Source organism: Capra hircus, chromosome 5 (assembly GCF_001704415.2).
Source record: "Capra hircus breed San Clemente chromosome 5, ASM170441v1, whole genome shotgun sequence".
NCBI classification, from domain to species: Eukaryota; Metazoa; Chordata; class Mammalia; order Artiodactyla; family Bovidae; genus Capra; species Capra hircus.
In genome coordinates, this window is record NC_030812.1 from 75,614,967 (window position 1) to 75,636,610 (window position 21,644).

Sequence of the window (21,644 nt, forward strand, 5' to 3'; positions counted from 1 at the left end):
TGAGTCGGTGATGCCATCCAACCATCTGATCCTCTGTTGCCCCCTTCTCCTCTTGCCTTCAATCTTTCTCAGCATCAGAATCTTTTCCAATGAGTCAGCTCTTCGCATCAGGTACTGGAGCTTCAGTTTTAACATCAGTCCTTCCAGTGAATATTCAGGGTTGATTTCCTTTAGGATTGACTAGTTTGATCTCCTTGCTGTCCAAGGGACTCTCAAGAGTCTTCTCCAGTCCTACAGGTAGAAAGCATCAGTTCTTCAGCACACAAACTTCTTTATGGTTCAACTCTCAAATCCCTACATGACTACTGGAAGAACCATAGCTTTGACTTTGTCAGCAAAGTGATGTCTCTGCTTTTCAATATGCTGTCTAGGTTTGTCACAGCTTTTCTTCCAAGGAGTGAGTGTCTTTTAATTTCATGGCTGCAGTCACAATCCACAGTGATTTTGGAGCCCATGAAAATAAGTCTGTCACTGTTTCCTTTTTTTCCCCATCTATTTGCCATGAATTGATGGGACCAGATGCCATGATCTTAGTTATCTGAATATTGAGTTTTAAGCCAACTTTTTCACTCTCTTTCACCTTCATCAAGAGGCCCTTGAGTTCCTCTTCACTTTATACCATTAGGGTGGTGTCATCTGCATATCTGAGGTTATTGATATTTTCCCCAGCAGTCTTGATTCCAGTTTGTCATTCTTCCAGCCTGGCATTTTACATGATGTACTCCACATAGAATTTAAATAAGCAGGGTGACCAGATACAGCCTTGACATACTCCTTTCCCAATTTGGAACCAGTCCATTATTCCATGTTCAGTTCTAACTGTTGCTTCTTTGCTGGGAGCCAGCGTGAGGAATCCCACCCATGGCAATGGTCATGAGGAAGGAAGCCAGACAAATCACAAAGGCGTGATCTAGCTTCAGGGGTTCCCCCTGAGTTTTCCTGAATATCTACCCCCCCAAAACCAGAGTCTGCCTGCACACCACCACTCTTTTCTGGAAAGAGTTAACTCAGGGCTTCAGTTAACAGTCTCCTGCCAAAGGAGTGTCTCAGCTCAAACCCCTCTGATGGCTCTCTAACTTGCCTGACAGTTAGAGACTTTTACAATTTGTGGATTGTTTACAGCCCCCCAACCACAAGAGGCACAAAGCTTAAAGCATCTTAAGATACAGAGCCTTTTCTAAGAGCTAAAAATCATTTTGGTGACAGGTTTTCACTGTTGACTCAATGACTGCTGCCAGGCCTCCATATTCTTTATCTTTTAGGCACCTGAAGGATATTAATCAATGTAATTGGATATAGAAATAGGAATATAGTAGTTTTGATGTTAGCAACACTAGACTTTTGAGTTAATTACTTTTCTTTGTTATTTATCACTGCACTCCTCTTGTGTCCTTGCTATGTAAGAATGTAACTTTATTTAGTGCTGAGAGTGGCACCAGACTTTGGGAAGATCAACACAAATAAGTCTTCTGGTTGACAAACCCTTATCAGAAAAAAGGCTGTAAAATGTTAATTGGCCCTCTGGCTAGAAGATGATGTAAATCACCTAAGACTTGTGTATACAATTAGGTATGCAGAGAGAAAGCCTGGTTTTGATAAGAGTCAGGGCTGCTGACGCTGCATAACTTTATATTACCCATTGATCTCTATGTACAATCAAAAAGGTATAAAAGGCCTTTCTAGACAATAGAAGCTGGGCCAGTCATTGGAAGGACTGGTTTCCCCATGTCTCCTCTTTACTCTGTTTTCTGGCTGAATTCCCATCTGGGGCGTGGAGGCTCGCCATGTCTACTTACTTGCCCCGGCTTCTAAGATCCACGAGAGAGGGAGCCCAAGGTGGGGCACCCCCCGCTATTCAAGAGGACACCAGTGGCCTAACGTAGATGGTGCAAGCTCCTTGTCTGGAACTTTATTGGCTTTCCACATAAACCAAGTTATTCAGCTTCTTTTCTCCACTTAATTTTCCTACTACACTATTTCTTCCTAATCTGATCTTATATTTCTAAATAAATAAGCTTTCCTCCCCTATGCCGTCTTTCCCTTCGAATTTCCCTGGATCCACTGGGGCTGGACCCCGGCACTTCTTGATCTACATACAGGTTTCTCAGGAGGCAGGAAAGGTGGTCTGGTATTCCCATCTCTTGAAGAATTTCCCACAGTTTGTTGTGATCCACATAGTCAGAGGCTTTGGCATAGTCAATGAAGCAGAAGATGTTTTCCGAATTCTTGCTTTTTCTGTGATCCACGGATGTTGGCAATTTGATCTCTGGTTCCTCTGCCTTTTCTAAATCCAGCTTGAACATCTGGAAATTCTCAGTCCACATACAGTTAAAAGTCTGGCTTAAAGGATTTTAAGCATTACCTTACTAACATGTGAAATAAGTGCATTTGTATAGTAGTTTGAACATTCTTTGGCATTGCCCTTCTTTGGGATTGGAATGAAAACTGTCCTTTTCTAGTCCTGTGGCCACTGCTGAGTTTTCCAAATGTGCTGGCATATTGAGGGCAGCACTTTAACAGCATCATCTTTTAGGATTAGGAATAGTTCAGCTGATACTCCATCACCTCCAGTAGCTTTTTTGGTAGTGATGCTTCCTAAGGCCTACTTGACTTCACACTCCAGGGTGTTTGGCTCTAGGTGAGATGACCGCACCATCTTGGTTATCCAGATCATTAATACCTTTTTTGTACCATTCCATGTATTCTTGCCACTTCTTCTTAATATCTTCTGCTTCAGTTTGGTCCTCAAATTTCTGTTCTTTATTTTGCCTATCTTTGCATGAAATGTTCCCTTGGTATCTCTGATTTTTTTTAAGAGATCTCTAGTCTTTCCCATTCTATTGTTTTCCTCTATTTCTTTCCATTGTCCACTTAAGGCTTTCTTATCTCTCCTTGCTATTCTTTGGAGCTCTGCATTCAGTGGGGTATATCTTTCCCTTCCTCTCTTGCCTTTCACTTCTCTTCTTTTCTCAGCTTTTTGTAAATCCTCCTCAGACAACCATTTTACCTTCTTGAATTTCGTTCTCTTGAGATTTATTTTCAAATAAGTGACCTATGTTATAATATGATATTCCTGATAAGTTTTATACAAGTTAGGTTAAAGAAGGAATGATCCATGTAAGGGACATTACAGAAACACATTCCTCCTATTCTGTGATCATTTTGAAATATAAATTTTAAAAGAATCACTTCTCCTCCTGCTGCTCCTTGAAGATTTAATCATAAAATTTATAAGTTTTGCTATTAACATTATACAGATTTGGTTAACTTTATTTGTGGTCCTAAGGGCAATATTAATAAAGCTGGGGTTTAATATCTATTAGATCCCTTTATTCAGTAACTATATTTTATAAATATCAGTTGGCAATAAGTTTCTCAATAATGCAAGTTATCATTCTCTCACTTAAAATTGCTAATTGTTCAAATTATACCCCTTACCAGAATCCTGTTCTTTATTTTTGGCTAGAAAGATAGCTTAGTGACAGAAAATTACAGACAGTACACCTACAATAAAGAACTGTAATAATAGAAATTAAGGTACTATGAGTAAACTGACCGAAAGTTAAAGCAAATGAAAATCTAAACCCCAAATGTAATGCAGTATCAGGGAATACAGAATGTAATCATTGAAAGGGACATCTATTCAGGGTCATCTAAACCATTAATTTCCCAATGCCAAAAATGTGAATCATTTTTAAAATGTAAATTCCTGGAATCCATCCTGAGAGTCAGGCTTAGTCAAATTTTTTAGGAGTATGCCTAAAAAAAATTGCAGGTGTGGCCCAAGAGTACATGATTCTAATTTGCCACTGCTGCTGCTGCTGCTGCTAGTCTCTTCTAATACTCTAGCTTTGAGATAAAGCACCTTGTTGATATTTTCATAAAAGATGAACTCATTTTTGTTGGCTCCAGTGATAAGGCTGGATCTTACAAGAAGATCTTTCTGTTTTCTTCAAAGTTCTTTTAGAAGTTTATACTTTCACTGAGCCAAAATCTTCCTCGGAATTTCCACTCATTGCTCTGGTTTTGCCTCCTGTAGCCACAGAAAATGATATGTAGTTGTTAAATAATGCATTTTTTTAAGTTACTAGAGAGCCTGCGTTCTTATATGTATTAGACACTTTTCACTTTGGGTTGGGCTTCTCTTGTGGCTCAGCTGGTAATGAATCCGCCTGCAATGCAGGAGACCTGGGTTCGATAACTGGGTTGGGAAGATCCCTTGGAGAAGAGAAAGGCTACCCACTCCAGTATTCTGGCCTGAAGAATTCCATGGACTGTATAGTCCATGGGGTCGCAAAGAGTCAGACACGACTGAGCTTTGGGTTAATTTTTCTACTAATAATTTAATTTTTAAAGATTTATAAGAACTTTTTATATTAATGGTAGTTAACCTTTGTCCTGTATTGTCATATACCTTTTCCCAATTGGTAATTGGTCATTTACTGATTTTGTATGCATGTGTGTGATGGTGTGTGTAAGGATGTACAATCCTGAATCTCTAGTGAACATTTAAGCTCTTTCCTAGCTTTGTATCATACATAAATTTGGCAAGCATAACATTTCTGTACAATATCTTACGTTAAAAATTCAAAAATTATACTGAAACTCCCCAAACCATATACTTCTGTAGTAATAATATAGCATGCCAAACTACAAAGGACATTGACTGTTGGAAGAAAATTCCATTCCCTTTGTTCAAATTAACCCTCTCTGGTTTTATTGTAAGGTATACTTTTCCTTTGAGTGCTCTGTGTGGTCTTTCTTAAAGAGAGGAAATGCCATTATGCTTCACATTTTTAAGCTTCTGGCAGGCAGAGACTGTTAATTTGTTTGCTTATTTAGGACAGGAAGCTTTTATTTTCCTTTTCTCTCTTTTCTCTTCAGCTTTCTTTTGTAGCTTAGTAACCAAAACTCAACCTCAGATCTGCCTTTCAGTTGTTTTCAGCCACCTTAGGAGTTCTCTGCAATTTTATTCTGTCTCTCCCTTTCCAGGGCCTCTTAATATGAGGTGTGACCAATGAAGTCATTGTGTTGCAAAGCCTGTGGCTGAGTGACACTGCTAACCCCAAGTGCAAGTTTAATCAGGAAGAGACCTCATCAGCCAGAATTCTGGTCCTCACGAAACACTAGACCCCACATTGCTTTGTCTAATGGAAGCTAGGTGTAAGCTGTGGTGGCTATTTGGTGATTTAAATAAAAAATTAGTTACTTGTACACAGCTAAGTAAACTGTTTAAGCCCCAAAAGACTACATCAGGCCTAGAATGCGCTAATTGAAGGGCCAGATACAAGTATGGTTGATTAACTACTAAGCTTTAATCACAGACTAGTATTTCTGTCATTAATATTAGGGGAGGTAATATCACCACATAATTTAGCTGAGACCAACATGTTTGCTTTATTCATAAAGTGGACTGCCCTGTGTGTCTATGCTTCTCTGTTCTTCATGCAGAAAAAGCAATAAATTTAAGAAGTAAGAATTACTGACTGGGCAGTGGGGCATGAATAGGAAGAAAATTCTCTTTCTGTCCCCTCTCTCTTTCCGCTTTCTTGGATGATGGTGAGTTATAGTAATTTACTGAAGAATGAATGATGGCACAGGAACTTGACACCTGCTGGGAGTCACTGGAATAGCAAGCAGTAGGTATATAGTCCTTCCACTGGATCAGAGGTATTTGAGCACCAAATCTGTGAGAAAAACAAATCCTAAATGTAAATACATGCAACTTTGTATTCTCTCTCAATACTCAGCTTCAGTCCCTGTGGATGTCCTGGGAAGTACAGTATTCTGTTATCTTAATTTCTTCCTGAGTTGGCTGATACGGCCTTTCTTTTTAATCGGGGGTTGAGGGGATTCAAGAGGACAGGAAAGTTAAGTGAGTAAATGTGGTACCAGTCTTAGACCAATGCTTAGCCCCTGCAAGTTGGCAAGTAAAGACTCTTATCTCTCCTTCTCTGCCAAACTGTAATATAAGATGAGGTAGTGCTAGCATCAGAGAAGGAAATGGCAGCCCACTCCAGTATTCTTGCCTAGAGAATCCTGTGGAAAAGGGAGCCTGGGGGGCTGCTGTCCATGGGGTCACACAGAGTCAGACACAACCGAAGCAACTTAGCATGCATGCATGCATTGGAGAAGGAAATGGCAACCCACTCCAGTATTCTTGCCTGGTGAATGCCAGGGACAGAGGAGCCTGGTGGGCTGCCATCTATGGGGTCACACAGAGTCGGACACAACTGAAGCGACTTAGCAGCAGCAGCAGAGCCAGCATAAATTCTGGGAGGACATAAAGTTTACCATTGGGTAGGAGTTAATAAATATTCATTGGTAATATTGATCAGCCTACTCTTGACAGGCATAGGCAAAGGCTTTCTACAGGTTTTTCCTGCTGTTATCGGCAAGTGAATGTCTGGTGGGAGTTGTGGGTAGTAGGGAAGCAGGAGGCAGGCAGAGATATTCTTAGAAATGTATCTAAGGGAGAAAAATATGAGTCTTAAAATGTTGAACTCTTAATTACAGTAGGATCATTTCAAGCTTTCCTGTTGATGAGCCCAAAATGTACTATCCTAATGAGGTCAGCTTTGTGGTAGGATCTTTTAAGAGAATAGTAATAACAATTTTTGGCATTCATTTATGTTCTTGATTAATTTAAATATGTATGGTTTCACATTTTAAGTTCTCTTTGTTTTATATATATTTTATTTGTTCTTATGGGACAGCTTCCATTGGCATCTAACGAAGTCTAAACAGGTTCTTTCCCTTGTGAAAAGGACCATCTCCCCTGCCTTTTTTTTGTTTTTGTTTTTTTTTATAACCAGCCATGGATCTAAGGGTGATGGTCTTAATTGACCTTTTCAGCAGTCATTTTGACCTAGCCTTGCACTGTTTTGATGGTACTCTTTACTTTTCTAGGTTTGCTGTGGAATTTGTCCTCTAATGACAAACTTAAGAATCTCATGATAACAGAAGCCTTGCTTATCCTTACTGAGAATATCATCATCCCCTTTTCGGGGTGGCCAGAAGGAGACTACCCCAAAGCAAATGGTTTGCTTGATTTTGATATATTCTACAATGTCACAGGATGCCTAAGGTAATGCCACTCTACATCTCCCTCAACATTTTCTCTGTTGACTCTAAATACTGCATCCAGATCTGTCTTAAACTCTACCCAATTACCTGGAAATACAGTTAAAAATTATAAAGATCACTCTAAGTACTAGAAGCACAATGTAGAAAAGAGTATTGTTTTTCCTGACATGTTTGATTCCAGAAGCTACCCACAGTAGCTCAGGAGAGAGAGCATATCATTTCCGATAGATAAACTGGAAATCCAATCCGAACACCTACAAGTCTGTGCAGACTGCAATTCCCTATCTCACAGGATTTAAGTCAGGCTACATGCTATTTTTCAGTTGACAAAAATATAATTTAATGACTTGGTTAAAAAAATATAGTTTTGAACCTGGTGTTTTTAAATAGGCAACAAAACCTAAAGGGATAGATTATCTTGCCACAAGAATAGCTACAAAAGAAGTTAGTTTGATCAGCATTTCTAAATATTGGGATGAAAAAGGTGCTTGAAATGTTTTCTCCCCTGGACTGTCAGGTGCCAGCTAAACCAGGAGGAAATAGAAATGCATGCAGGAAGAGGAAATGTTAGTCTTAACTCCTCTCACAGTGTGTCTCAGGCTTTCTTACATATATTTGAAAATAATCATTGTCCTTTATGTCTAAAGATTAAAAGAAACCAAAGAGACATGTAACCAAAATTAGGCAGCCCAGAAGAAGCTGTGATATATTCTGCCTTTTGATCTTTTCTCTAGTTTCACAGTTCACATTTTGAGGGAATCTGTTTGGATGATAACGGAGGGAATTTATTATGGTAAGATGTTTTATCTTATCTCCATAATTAATCACACTATGTGTGTGCATGCACACGTGCTCAGTCATGTCCAGTTCTTTGTGGCCCCATGGACTGTAGCCTTCCAGGCTCCTCTGTCCATGGAATTTCCCAGGCAAGAGCTGTGGAGTGGGTTGCCATTTCCTCCTCCAGGGGATCTTCCCATCCCAGGAATCGAACCCACACCTCGTGTGTCTTCTGCAGTAGCAGGCAGATTCTTTACCACTAGCTCCACCTGGAAAACCCATAATCACAGAGTAATACATATCAAATGCCAAGTTTTTATGAAGGATTATGTTAGCCACTGAGAGTTTTTCAAAGATGAATGAGAAAATTCTTAAGAAACCTAGAATCTAGCAGGGGATACAGATGAGCAAATAAACTAGAATGCAATGAAATAAGTTACAGCAAATTTTTCTATAGCTCCCATTGCCTTACCATGTGCAGCAGAGTTCTTAGTGTGGCAGATTAGGTTAGGACTGTTTCACTTCATTGTGTACATGACAGGTACACAATTCAAACTTCCTTGTTTACATGTTTTTGCTTATTTATTTTAATTAGAGTATAATTGCTTTACAATGTTCTGTTAGTTTCTGCAGTATCACAGCGTGAATCACCTTCACACCCTCTAGGTCTTCACAGCACCGAGCTGAGCTCCCTGTGCTCTATATAGCAGCTTCCCACTAGCTATCTGTTTTACAGATGGTGTGAATATGGCACTGTATATATCTCAGTGCTACTCTCTCAATTCACACCACCCTCTCCTTCCCCTACTGTGTCCGCAAATCCATTCTCTACATCTCTGTCTCTATTCCTGCCCTGTAAACAGGTTCATCAGTACCATTTTTCTAGATTCCACATATATACATTAATATGTGATATTTGTTTTTCTCTTTCTGGCTTACTTCACTTTGTATGACAGACTCTAGGTTAATCCACATCCCTGCAAATGATCCAGTTTCATTCCTTTTTGTGGTTGAGTAATATTCCACTGTGTATATGCACCACATCTTTTTATCCATTCATCTGTCAGTGGACATTTAGATTGCTTCCATGTCCTGGCTATTGTAAACAGTCCTGCAGTGAACATTGGGGTACATGTGTTTTTTTCAATTATGGTTTTCTGAGGGTATAGTAGTGGGATTGCAAGGTCATATGGTGTTTTTTGTTTTTTAAGGAACCTCCATACTGTTCCCTATAATAGCTGTATCAATTTACATTCCCACCAACAGTACACAAGGGTTCCCTTTTCTCCACACCCTCTCCAGCATTTATTGTTTGCAGATTTTTTGATGATAGCCATTCTGACCAATGTGAGGTGATACTTCATTGTAGTTTTGATTTGCATTTCTCAAATAATGAGCAGTGTTGAGCATCGTTCCGTGTGCTTGCTGGCCATCTGTATGTCTTCTTTGGAGAAATGTCTAAGTCGTCTACCCACTTTTTGATTTGCTTTTTTGTTTCTTTGATTTTGAGCTGCTTGAGGAGCTTTTGTATTTTGAAGATTAATGCTTTGTCAGTTGCTTTGTTTGCAGATACTTTCTCCTAGTCTGAGGGTTATCTTTTCATCTTGTTTATGACTGCCTTTGCTCTGCTAAAGCTTTTGAGTTTAATTAGTTCCCACTTGTTTATTTTTATTACTATAGGAAGTGGATCAGAAAGGATCTTGCTCAATTTATGTCAAAGAGTATTCTGCCTGTTTTCCTCTAAGAGTTTTGTAGTGTCTGGCCTTTCATTTAGGTCTTTAATCCATTTTGAGTTTATTTTTGGTATGGTATTAGGAAGTGTTGTAATTTCATTCTTTTACATGTAGCTGTCCAGTTTTCCCAGCACCACTTATTGAAGACGCTGCCTTTTCTCCATTGTATATTTTTGCCTCCTTTGTTAAAGATAAGGTGACCACAGGTGTGTGGGTTTATCTCTGGGCTCTATCCTATTCCATTGATCTGTATTTCTGCTTTTTTGCCAGTATCATGCTGTCTTGATTACTGTAGCTTTGTAGTATAGTCTGAAGTCAGGGAATGTGATTCCTCTAGCTCCATTTTTCTTTCTCAAGATTACTTTGGCTATTTGGGGTCCCTTGTGTTTCCATACAAATTGTAAAAAAAAAAAATGTTTTCTAGTTCTGTGAAAAATGCCATTGGTAATTTTATGGGGATTGCATTAAATCTGTAGATTGCTTTGGGTAGTATAGTCATTTTTACAATATTGATTCTTCAAATCCAAGAACATGATACATCTCTCCATCTGTTTATATCATCTTTGATTTTGTTCATCAGTATCTTATAGTTTTCTCCATACACATCTTTTTTCTCCTTAGGTAGGTTTTATTCCTAGGTATTCTATTCTTTCTGTTGCATTGATGAACAGGATTGTTTCCTTAGTTTCTCCTTCTGATTTTTTGTTGTTAGTTTATGGAAATGCAAGAGATTTCTGTGTAATAATTCTGTATCCTGTGACTTTACGAAATTCATTGATTTAGCTATAGTAATTTTCTGATGGCATCTTTAGGATTTTCTATGTGTAGTATCATGTCATCTGCAAAAGTGACCATTTTACTTCTTTTCCAATCTGGATTCCTTATATTTCTTTTTCTTCCCTGATTGCCATGGCTGGGACTTCCAAACTTCGTTAAACCAAATGACTCCTGTGGCTGAGATGTTGATAGCCACTTGTGGAAGTGAAAGAAATACACCAAGAACCATGACCTCAAGGACTGGGGTAGAAATTCAGCATCTCTAAGACTCAGTCTCCTGTTGACAGGCATACCTCAGATATATTGTAAATTCAGTTACACACCACTGCAATAAAGTGAATATTGCAATGAAGCAAGTCACGCAAATTTTTTTGTTTCCCTAGTGCATACATAAGTATGTTTATATTATACTACAGTCTGTTCAATATGCAATGGCAGTATGTCTTTAAAAAATCAGTCCACATACCTTAATTTAAAAATACTTTACTACTGGGATGTCCCTGGCATTCCAGTGGTTAAGACTCATGCTCCCAATGCAGAGGGCCCAGGTTCCATCCCTGGTTAGGGAACTAAGATCCCACGTGCTGTACATGGCATAAAATAAACAAATAAAGATTTAAAGAAATATTTAATTACTAAAAAATGCTAACCATCATCTAACAACACAGAGTTGCCACAAACCTTCAATTTGTTAAAAAATAATTGTAATATCTATAAAACTCAATAAAGCAAAGCACAATAAAACAAGATATGTCTGTATATCCCATCTCTGCTTACTCTTCTTTGAAGACTACTGGGCTCATTCTCTAAAAATGCAAACAAGCCTTCTCCACATAGCAGATCCCTAAACCACAGGCCACCCAGCAGAAAAAGTACACTTCTTTCTTCAAATGTCAGTCTCAGGGAAGATTTAACCCTGACCCTGCTTCTGAAAAGTGCATACATATCATTTGAGCCTCTGTCCCCCTGGCTTGGCCAGACCTGGATCAGATACTTGCTTCATGGCAACGATGACAACAAGGTTTGTTAAAGTAACAAGAGGGAGGGGAACACTTGCTGGGAAAATAAAGCAAAAATAGAAGACACCTTCCTCAGTTACAGCATATGCAACCTTTCTGGGTCTGTCTACAAGCTTCTTTACAGTCTTACTTCACATTTTTCCACCAACATACATCAAAGTACAAGCAAACTACAAAATACTTGCTTTCCTTAGATGTTATAGGTAATTTCATATAGTCAAGGCTTTATTCAATTTTATTTCCTGGGAACATTTTCCATTATCTTCCCATTAAATGCTTAATCTCCTAATCATCTAACACCAAAGATAAAGTTCATCTTTTCTAGAAAACATTTTTCTGCCTCCTCAGACAAACACCATTACTTGTTTTTTAAGAATTCAGATGGGAATTTTTACAGGTAAATCACCTGTGTACAGATTTTGCATCCATTACTGTTTTTATCGGAAGTTATTTGCATACCTTTTTATTAGATTGTGAACTCTTAAGAGCTAAGCCTATGCATTGTTTTAATCTCTAATTCCTAGCACCTAGCAAGGTTTCTGACACATAGTAAGCAAATATTTGAGTGAAATGGGTAAATGAATGAATAAGCAAATTAAAATCCATCATAAATTAGGTGGATAATCAAGCCTGGCAAGCTATCAAATTTGTAATGGAAAGTAATGAAACAGAAGTTAGAAACATTAGCTAAGGCCAGATATAGGGGCATTATAAAACATGCTAATGAGTTAATTTTCTTTCTTCTGTAAGTAAAATTCATAGTGTGGGGAGAATAGAAATATAAGTTCTGTGTGAAGTAGAAAAATTATAATATCAACATGAAAGGTATGTTGGGAAGGTAGAAATCTAAAGACAAAGATATTGGTTACAAATCTTCCTGTAGTCTTCTTTTATGAACAAGGAATAACAGACTTGCATGGTTTGAGAGAAGCACATTTTTCAGATATATTTTATCCTAAATCCACTCCCATCATAATGATATTTTGCAAAGACAATCCAAACCACTGGTTTGAACTACTTTCAGAAGCAGAATATTACACAAAGACTGGGAAATTGAGCATCATGGTATTTGCTTGCTAAAATAATCTATTCTTATTTCATCTGTATATCTAGTTTATAATAATAATAGCTAATATATATTGTATATTATGTTGTAAAAACTGTTCAAAATGCTTTATGAGAATTTCCTCAATTTATTCTCAGAGTAACCCTTGTAAAGTAGGCCTTCCCATTTTATGGGTAAGGAAACTGGAGCTGAGGGAGGTTAAGTGATTTTCACATCATCATACAGCCAGTAGGAGACAAAGCTGGAATTCTCATCCAGGAAGCCTGTCTCCAAAACTGAGCTCTTCATCTTGTCCTGGATATGTTGATGTTAATCAATGTATGCAAACTGTATACCTGTTTACCAACTGCTCCGCTGTGGATTAAGCCTCTTCTGCCCTTTACAGTCTCATAACCTCACAGAGTCAGGTATGCCAGTGTATAGTCATGTTCCGTCTTCTTATAGGCATTATATCTATGTTTCAGTAATTGCCTTTTTTAAAGAGTTCTGTGCAAGTAGAACCTCTGCACTGAATTTCCTATTAACAAAGAAAACAGAAAGCATATGAAGTTGGAGGTCTTTCTAAGAATGGAGTTGGCTTTGTAGACTACTTCAGGTAGATGTCACAATAGGTATAAAAGTCAGTAAGGAGATGTAAATTAGAACCTAAGAAAAGACCTAGAGGGAAGCTTCAGTCAAATAGACTCGATTTCCATGAGAGCAGAGCCGTCTTCTGAATAGTTGCTTACTTCTTTTTTCTTTTTAATTTTTAAATTTGTATTGGAGTATAGTTACTTTACAATACTGTGTTATTTTCTGCTATACAGCAAAGTGAATCAACTATACGTGCATGTGTGTGTGTATATATGTATATATATACCCAGTGTGTGTGTATATATATATGTATATATGTACCCACTTTTTTTGTATTTCCTTCCCATTTAGGTCACCACAGGGCACTGAATTGAGCTCCTTGTGCTATATAGTACATTCTCATTAGTTATCTGTATTATACATAGTAGTGTAAACATGTCAAGCCCAGTCTCCCAGTTCATCCTACCCCATCTCTCCCTGTTTGGTGTCCATACATTTGTTCTTTACATCTGTGTATATATTTCTGCTTTGTGAATAGGTTCATCTGTACCATTTTTCCAGATTCCACATATATGTGTTAATATACAATATTTGTTTTTCTCTTTCTGACTTCATTCTGTGACAGTCTCTGGGTCCAGCCATGTCTCTGCAAATTGCACCATTTCATTCCTTTTTTTGGCTGAGTAATATTCCATTGTATATATGTGCCACCTTTTCTTTATCCATTCTTCTGTTGGTGGACATTTAAGTTGCTTCCATGTCCTGGCTGTAAATAGTGCTGCAAGAAACATTGGGGCACATATATCTTTAGGAATTATGGTTTTTCTGACTCCAAGTTACTCTAAAAAGATTTTGACTGGTGTTGACTAGCTCTGATAAAAATGAATCTTAACTACATAAAAAGGTCATAAATGTTAACAAATATAATTTCTACAAGTTCACTGGAGGTATTGTCTCCCCTGCTGAGTGTGGAACCAACAATGATTTGGCATCCTAAGTGTATCTTTGACATTGTGGTTGACTTAGGTTCAGTTCAGTTCAGTTCAGTTAGTTGCTCAGTCGTGTCTGACTCTTTGCTACCCCATGAATTGCAGTACGCCAGGCCTCCCTGTCCATCACCAACTCCCGGAGTTCAGTAAAACTCATGTCCATTGAGTCGGTGATGCCATCCAGCCATCGCATCCTCTGTCCCCTTTTCCTCCTGCCCCCAGTCCCTCCCAGCATCAGAGTCTTCTCCAATGAGTCAGCTCTTCACATGAGGTGGCCAAACTGCTGGAGTTTCAGCTTTAGCATCATTCCTTCCAAAGAATACCCAGGACTGATCTCCTTTATTTTTTTTAATATAAATTTATTTTTTTAATTGGATGTTAATTACTTTACAATATTGTATTGGTTTTGCCATACATCAACATGAATCTGCCACAGGTAAACACGTGTTCCCCATCCTGAAACCCCCTCCCTCCTCCCTCCCTGTACCATCCCTCTGGGTTGTCCCAGTTCACCAGCCCCATTTAGAATGGATTGGGTTGGATCTCCTTGCAGTCCAAGGGACTCTCAAGAGTCTTCTCCAACACCACAGTTCAACAGCATCAATTCTTCGGCGTTCAGCTTTCTTCACAGTCCAACTCTCACATCCATACATGACCACTGGAAAAACCATAGCCTTGACTAGACAGACCTTTGTTGGCAAAGTAATGTCTCTGCTTAGGTTAGTGTAGCTAAATTCCTTCAATCTACTTTGGAATAAAACTTCTGCATACCAGTATACCAGTGACTTTGTCTCTTGATTAACTTGATGATGAGATCAGTTCTGAGAGGGACCACCCAGGTCTTTATGTAGCAGTGGTGCAGAGTGAATATGCTCTGCAGGTAAAATCTTTGCTTCATTAATGAACTTGTGAGAGTGACTCCAGTTCTGCCCATCTGGAGCTGTTACCAGCTCCAATGCCATACTGTGAGATGGCATTCAAATAGGAGAACACACCTGGTTTATCCTTCGAAAACTGTCAAGTACACCATGTGCATGCATGCTAAGTTGCTTCAGTCATGTGTGACTCTTTGCGACCCTATGGACTGTGGCAATTTTTTCTTAAACAATATGCTTACATAATGATTAGTTAGTAAAAGAAAAATAAATTGATACATTCCAATTTGTGGTAGAGCTGTCAGAAGCAGTTGTTAGAATCTTTTCATACCTCCACATGCAGTGGCATCACGTTGCCACCTTGAAATCAGCCATGGCAGAAATATTTACACCACAGAAATTTGCAAATGCTACAAGTCAGAACTCTCCCCACTCCCCTTCCCCTGCCTCCAGGGGTCAGACAGGCACTTAAGTGGACGGGTGTGAGACTATGGGCTGCTGTCTGACTAGAAAGTCGGAAAAATGCTTACCCCAAAGAGAAGTAATATTCAAAGTTCTGGAAAACACTTTAGGCCAAACACAGACTCTTCTGAGGCAGCCTCTGTTAGCAGTCTCATTCTTCAGTTGAAGAAATTAAGTGCCAATGACTCTTCAACAATAATAGAATCAGTTATCAGAAATTTGAGGAAAGCAACTAATTCATGCTTCTTGGGATTTTACCACTTGGTCTGTCTTTCCTCTTTCTCTTATCCAACCCTGTCCAGTACTTGAGTGCCTGCTGTATCCAAAGCACTATTTAAATTTCTGAAATCTCAAAGGGGAATGGGACCTATTTTTGCCCTGGAGGAACTCCAGGTTTAGTGGGGGAAAGGCACCAGAAGAGATAACCACAATCCATTTGATAAGAAGTGTAGAAGCGGTCCGAAAAGACTGTCATGGAGGCACTGAGTTGCTTAACTGATGTCTCCTGGGAGTTGGGGAAAATGTTGACTGGAGAGTCGCATGTGGTAAAGGATGAGTAGCTGTATGAATGATTGTCTCCTCAATCATAGCTCATCATTCCATCACTCATTCATCTCTGTCCTTTTTCAGTATAGCCATATAAAAATATGAATTCACAAAAGTCTGAAAAGTTGCTTTCCTGAAGTCCTATTATTTGTTAACCATTTGCTTAATTTTATCTCCACATCTGATTACCAGTTATTTCCACAACTCACAGACTTAGAGAGAACCAGTATGTGGTTGCGAGGAGGGAATAGATTGGAAGTTTGGGATTGACATATACACACTGCTACATCTAAGACAGATAACCAATAGCACAAAGAATTCTGATCAATTCTGTAATAAGCTAAATGGAAAAAGAATTTGAAAAAGAGTAGATACATGTGTATATATAACTGAATCACTTTGCTGTAAACCTAAAACTAATATACATTTTTAATCAGCTATGCTCCATTATTAGATAAAAATTAAAAAACAAAACACACACACAACCATTTCTGCATTGTAAAGGCTACCTCAGAATTTGCCATTTTGTTTAGGATAATAAGACAAATGACAAAACATTACTATGAAACATTATGAAACATATTCCTTTTTCCTAATTGTATTTTATGCTGTGGAAGAAGAAAAGCAATTGGTAATGCATTTCTCCTGAAAATGACTTAAAACTTTTCCTATATCTATCATTGTTTAGTAAATGTGTTTTAATGAATGTATAATATAGTTATTTGTACTAAAATTTATAACTGTCTTAAAAGAAAATTCCATTTTCACTTATCGCTGAAGATCTAGCTAGTCTAGGGTGGGGAGTAATCAGAGGAAGCAAACTGTACTTCTAGAAAGAAACGCAATAATTATTAGCCTTAATCCTGATGAGCCTCTTGATTAAGGACAAGTTTTTTGGTAATATCAATACCAACTACTTTTTGGAAAAAGAATATCTCCATGTAAATTTTTAATATATTCAATTATATCTGTCTCAGTTCAGTTCAGTTCAGTTGCTCAGTCGTGTCCTACTCTTTGTGACCCCATGAATTGCAGCACGCCAGGCCTCCCTGTCTAGCACCAACTCCCCGAGTTCACTCAAACTCATGTCCATCTAGTCAGTGATGCCATCCAGCCATCTCATCCTCTGTCATCCCCTTCTCCTCCTGCCCCCAATCCCTCCCAGCATCAGAGTCTTTTCCCATGAGTCAACTCTTCGCATGAGGTGGCCAGAGTACTGGAGTTTCAGCTTTAGCATCATTCATTCATATATCTGTCTAGTCCTGCACAATAAAGCATGTAATTGTATTTTTGAATTTCATTTTTTATAATACCTGGATATCAAACTTCAGAACTCTGCTGAAACTGTGTTTCCTTAACTGTGCTTTTCATTCTGTTTACCTTTGCTTAGTTATCCCTTATTCTGAATACTCCTGACAAAAAGATTTATCTGGTCTGTCTCTGCGTAATCCTATTTAGTTACTCAAATAATTAAGAATTAGATAATTAAATGAGAGTCTAATTTCTCTTATTATCAAATAACTATTTTCCTTTTTTGAAAAACATATCTTTAGTAAAGTTGATGTTCCTTGTCCTGGAAGGAACAAGACATGTAGGTTGTACAGCTTTGTTCTGTTCCCAATGTTGCTTCTGTTTGCAGAATGAGCAGCTGACTTTGGCTGATGTTTGCAGATACCTGCAGGATCTGTTGTTGACTTCAGAGTAACAGACAAACCCTTCTTTTGGCATAGGGTTTTTGTTCCTCTGCCAGTTCAAGTGAGGCTTCCCTTTTGTTCTGTTCAACCACAAGCTGCCTTTGCTGCTTTCGCTAGGTTAATCACAGACAAGGCCTAACTGTTTGATATGTATCATCTGAGAGCTAAACAAAAACCCAGACCTAAATCTCAAATAACAACAGGAAGAAGGATGCCTCCTTATCAGCCAGTGTCTTATCAAGTGCCTATTGGGTCTTAGAATGGACTTAGACCAAGCTCTTAAATTGACTGGTACCACTTGGGATACAATTTATAACATGTATTATTAGGAAGTGTATAATTGTTGGTGAAAATGAAAATATAGCCACAGTTTTTTTAAAACCATTGTGGTGATCACTAAGTATGCTGATTAGACCTTTAAGATAGGCACATTAACACACGTGTAAATTTGTGTGTTAGTAGAAAACCACCTATTATCAGAAGTAGTCCCTCGTGGGTTTTTTTTGTTTTTTTTTTTTTTTAATCTCTGCATCTTAGAATTACCTGTCAGTGAAATGTCTTGAAAAGATTCACTCCTATCCTTTTGTTGCCTGCCGTTCTCACGCCCTGGTGACTAACTATGGCCTTTAATTCCAGTTGTCCATATATGACATTTGGACATTCTGTGTTGTAACAAACTTTCTTTTAACGCCTATAGACTATATTTGACAGCTTGCCTGCACATAGCCCCACACAGATAACTTTTTATGGAAGGGCCATTAAAAATCCCATTAGAAGTGGGTAATTCTGATTTTAAAAAATAGCCATAGGTCAGGACTCTGAATGAAATTCAGCACACCCTAATTTCAGGAATTTTGTGAAAGCATAATATTTGCAAAGTATACAATAATGTCTAGCAAATGCACTACATTGCCGTTATTCTTATCATTTGACACTGTTCACACTTTGGTTTGCCATATGAATTTAAAGTTTATTGTCATTAATTTTAACTGTCATTAATCTTAACAAAGACAGTTCTTTATTTTAATTCCAGCAAGGTCCTGGGTGTTTGTTTTCTGGGTTTTTTTTTTCCCCCTCCTTTTGATTGTGACACTGAGGAATGTGTGAGATAAATGGCGCTGGAGAGAGTCAGGAATCACTGATTCTCTTTCAGATAAACCACCTGAAGCCTCCTATGTGAAGTTTTGGTTAGAGACATGCAGAGGTTCAGATTCTATTTTTTTCTCACCCCTTACAGGTCACATTACCAAAAAGATTCTTCTTAATATCAAACATAAGCAGCTATAGTTTGTGCTGGTATCCTCCTACTCAGGCCCAGTGGAGGTGAAGAGCTCTGAACCAGCCCTGCCTTTATATTTAGAGTAGTTCACATCCTTCTCTACCCACTTCCTCCTGAAGCCCTAGCCCCTAGCCCCAAAGACCTGATATTTAAATTTTAATATACAACAGGGTACAGTTCTGATTTCCAGAAAGGTGCTCACATATTTACTCAGACTTCTGCTAAATTATACCAAGGGGAAATAAATTCATCATTTAATCAAATTCAAACCGTAGACACTAAATTAAACATTTCCAATATATTCATTGGGTTTCCCTGGTGTCTCAGAGGGTAAAGTGTCTGCCTGGAACGTGGGAGACCCGGGTTTGATTCTTGGGTCAGGAAGATCCCCTGGAGAAGGAAATGGCAACCCAGTATATTCATTGGTAACTCTGATAATGAACTTTTATCGAGTAACTACTGTGGTTTTTATGCTCTTTTTTACTTTTCAACAAGATAGTTGTTTTAATATATTTTGTGAACAGTTTTGAGGTAGTTTTCCATATTAAACCTCTATTGGGCTACGTCTAGGAAACAGTGATACATATTTCTCAGGACTCAGGAGACACAATGTGAAAGGATTGATTCTTCCTAAGATTAGCCATGTTAATTCTCTCATTCCCACAAATTTATGTATTAGTTGTTGAAAAAATACTGTAAGATGAATTTCTTAATAATTTCCTCATAATTACTGATTATTTTCAGAGTGATACAATAGCAAATTCCTTTTTAACTAGTGACCTGTATTCATGGATGTATTGCTGTAAAATAATCCACCCTTATCATTTATCATATTTCTGAGTATCTGAGTAAGGTAGGAACTATTTTTGATATGCAAGAACAAATATTGAGTTAGTAGTGTTCCATGCACTTTCTGTCAGCAAAGGTATCAGCTGTCAGGAACCCCTGATAAGTCCCGTTTCAAGCCAGTAGAGTCTGGATAATACCAAACTACAAGACAACAGTTAGTGTGTGTGAGCTGGAAGTACTGCCAAATTGAATTACCATCCTCACCCAAAATAAACAGCCTGAAGTTAAACAAAGCTGAGTCATTCATCTGCAAGGTATGTAAGGGGCTTTGCTAGAAAGAAAGACCTTTTGATTTGTCAAAGCCATTTTAAAACTACTGCCATTCTCCAAGCCAGATGTTGAAAAGGTCAAAGGGAAGCTTTAAAATATGATAACTCTGTCTTGGAGTTGGGGGACATATGGTACTTGCTAAACAAATGGCAGACTGAATAAATGTTAGATAAGGTTTGCTCTACTCTGGTGCCGCCCTCAGCACAGAATAAAGAACAGCTCTCCTATCCTGACTTCACCACTAACTTAATCTCACCAGTAAAAGTAACTTCAGCTCTTTGGTTTCTCCATGTGCAATATAAGGAGACTGTGAAATATGCTTTTTCAGTTTTGTCAAGCTTCTTAAGATCCCATGACCTTAAAGGGCTCAGAGAATAGACAAAGGATCTTGGTTCAAATAATCATTTCTTGAGAAAAAAAATTACAGGAAAAAATGGTTTTATTTACCGTCTATGAGCCAATTCATAATCTTTTTTTTAATGGACAAAGTATCAAAATCTTTCAAGTACAGGGAAAATAAGGAAGTGAATAATTACTCATAGAGGGGATTTTGTTAAAATAAAAAACTCACTGTATCATTTCAGCAACCATTAAATTATTAGTACATGCTTAGTTTTAGGGTACTTGTCTTATTTCCTCAACTATTAGGTTGGATTCTGAAACTGCATTTTCATGGGGTAAAGACAGCCGAATATTATAGATGTGATCTCCCCGGGAGCAGGTGCAGTGCTGGGTACTCCTTCCTTGTTCCCTGCAGTTCTTTATACAATGCCAGGCACTTTTGTTCTTTGACAGTATGTATTGAAAACAGTATTTGGGGACAGAAAGGCTTTTTTAAATCACTTAGTACAGTATATTAAAGATGAAGAAAATATGACCCCCAAAGTTCTCAGAATTGTAGTTCTTTCAGTGTTCAGTATCACACTGAGACTTTATACACAAAAAGAATATGCTTTGTAATGTTCTGCCTACAGTGAAAGGAGCTGGTCTGATAAATTTTTTAGGAATAGTTCTTAGCCAATGAAGTTAGCAAAAGAGAATGAGGGTGGTTTTCAAAATTCTAAAAACCTGAAGTTGTTCTTTTGTCATTCTTGTTTATAGAGCTGTTAAAATTTTTGGAAAAAAATATTTTTAAATAGTTAATGCTGACAAGAAAAATTAATGCAAAGGAACATAGTAATACCAACATAAAAACATTATCTGAATCTAAAATATGATCCCTAAATATATTACTTTACTGTATTTGATAACCTTCAGTGTCTATAAGGAAGCACTTTTCACATGTAGATTTAGTTACTGTTTATAGAAAGGTGTCATGGCTTAGCCAAATTAGAAATAGACTAAGTGCAAAGATGTTTATAGGTCAGGCTTGTAACTTAGGTCTTATACACTGTGAAGCTGCATTTTTCGTGGCATCTCTCTGTCATTTTAATTATAGAATCATCACATTTTAGAGCATTTGGTTCAATATTTGTCAGTAACAGTTTATGCTGAAGCCTGGAAAACCTCCAAATGGTATAGTCTAACACTCTGTATTTACAAATTAGGAAACTAAGGCCCAGAGAATTTAAGAACTTTTAATTTAATTAGAATCAAGGCACAGAATAAGTTGAGACTTGAACATGTAGTGTATTGCTACAGCTAATATG

At 37.9% G+C, this 21,644-nt stretch overlaps 1 protein-coding gene across 1 annotated transcript in view; it reads left to right on the forward strand.

Annotated features, from left to right (window-relative positions):
* The window catches only part of PKP2 (plakophilin 2), a 92,163-nt gene that overhangs the window by 52,542 nt on the left and 17,977 nt on the right, over nt 1–21,644 (forward strand). The window contains exon 6 of the mRNA XM_018048314.1: nt 6,910–7,087. Within this exon, the coding sequence (XP_017903803.1) occupies nt 6,910–7,087 (178 nt within the window). The remainder of the gene's footprint in view (nt 1–6,909; nt 7,088–21,644) is intronic.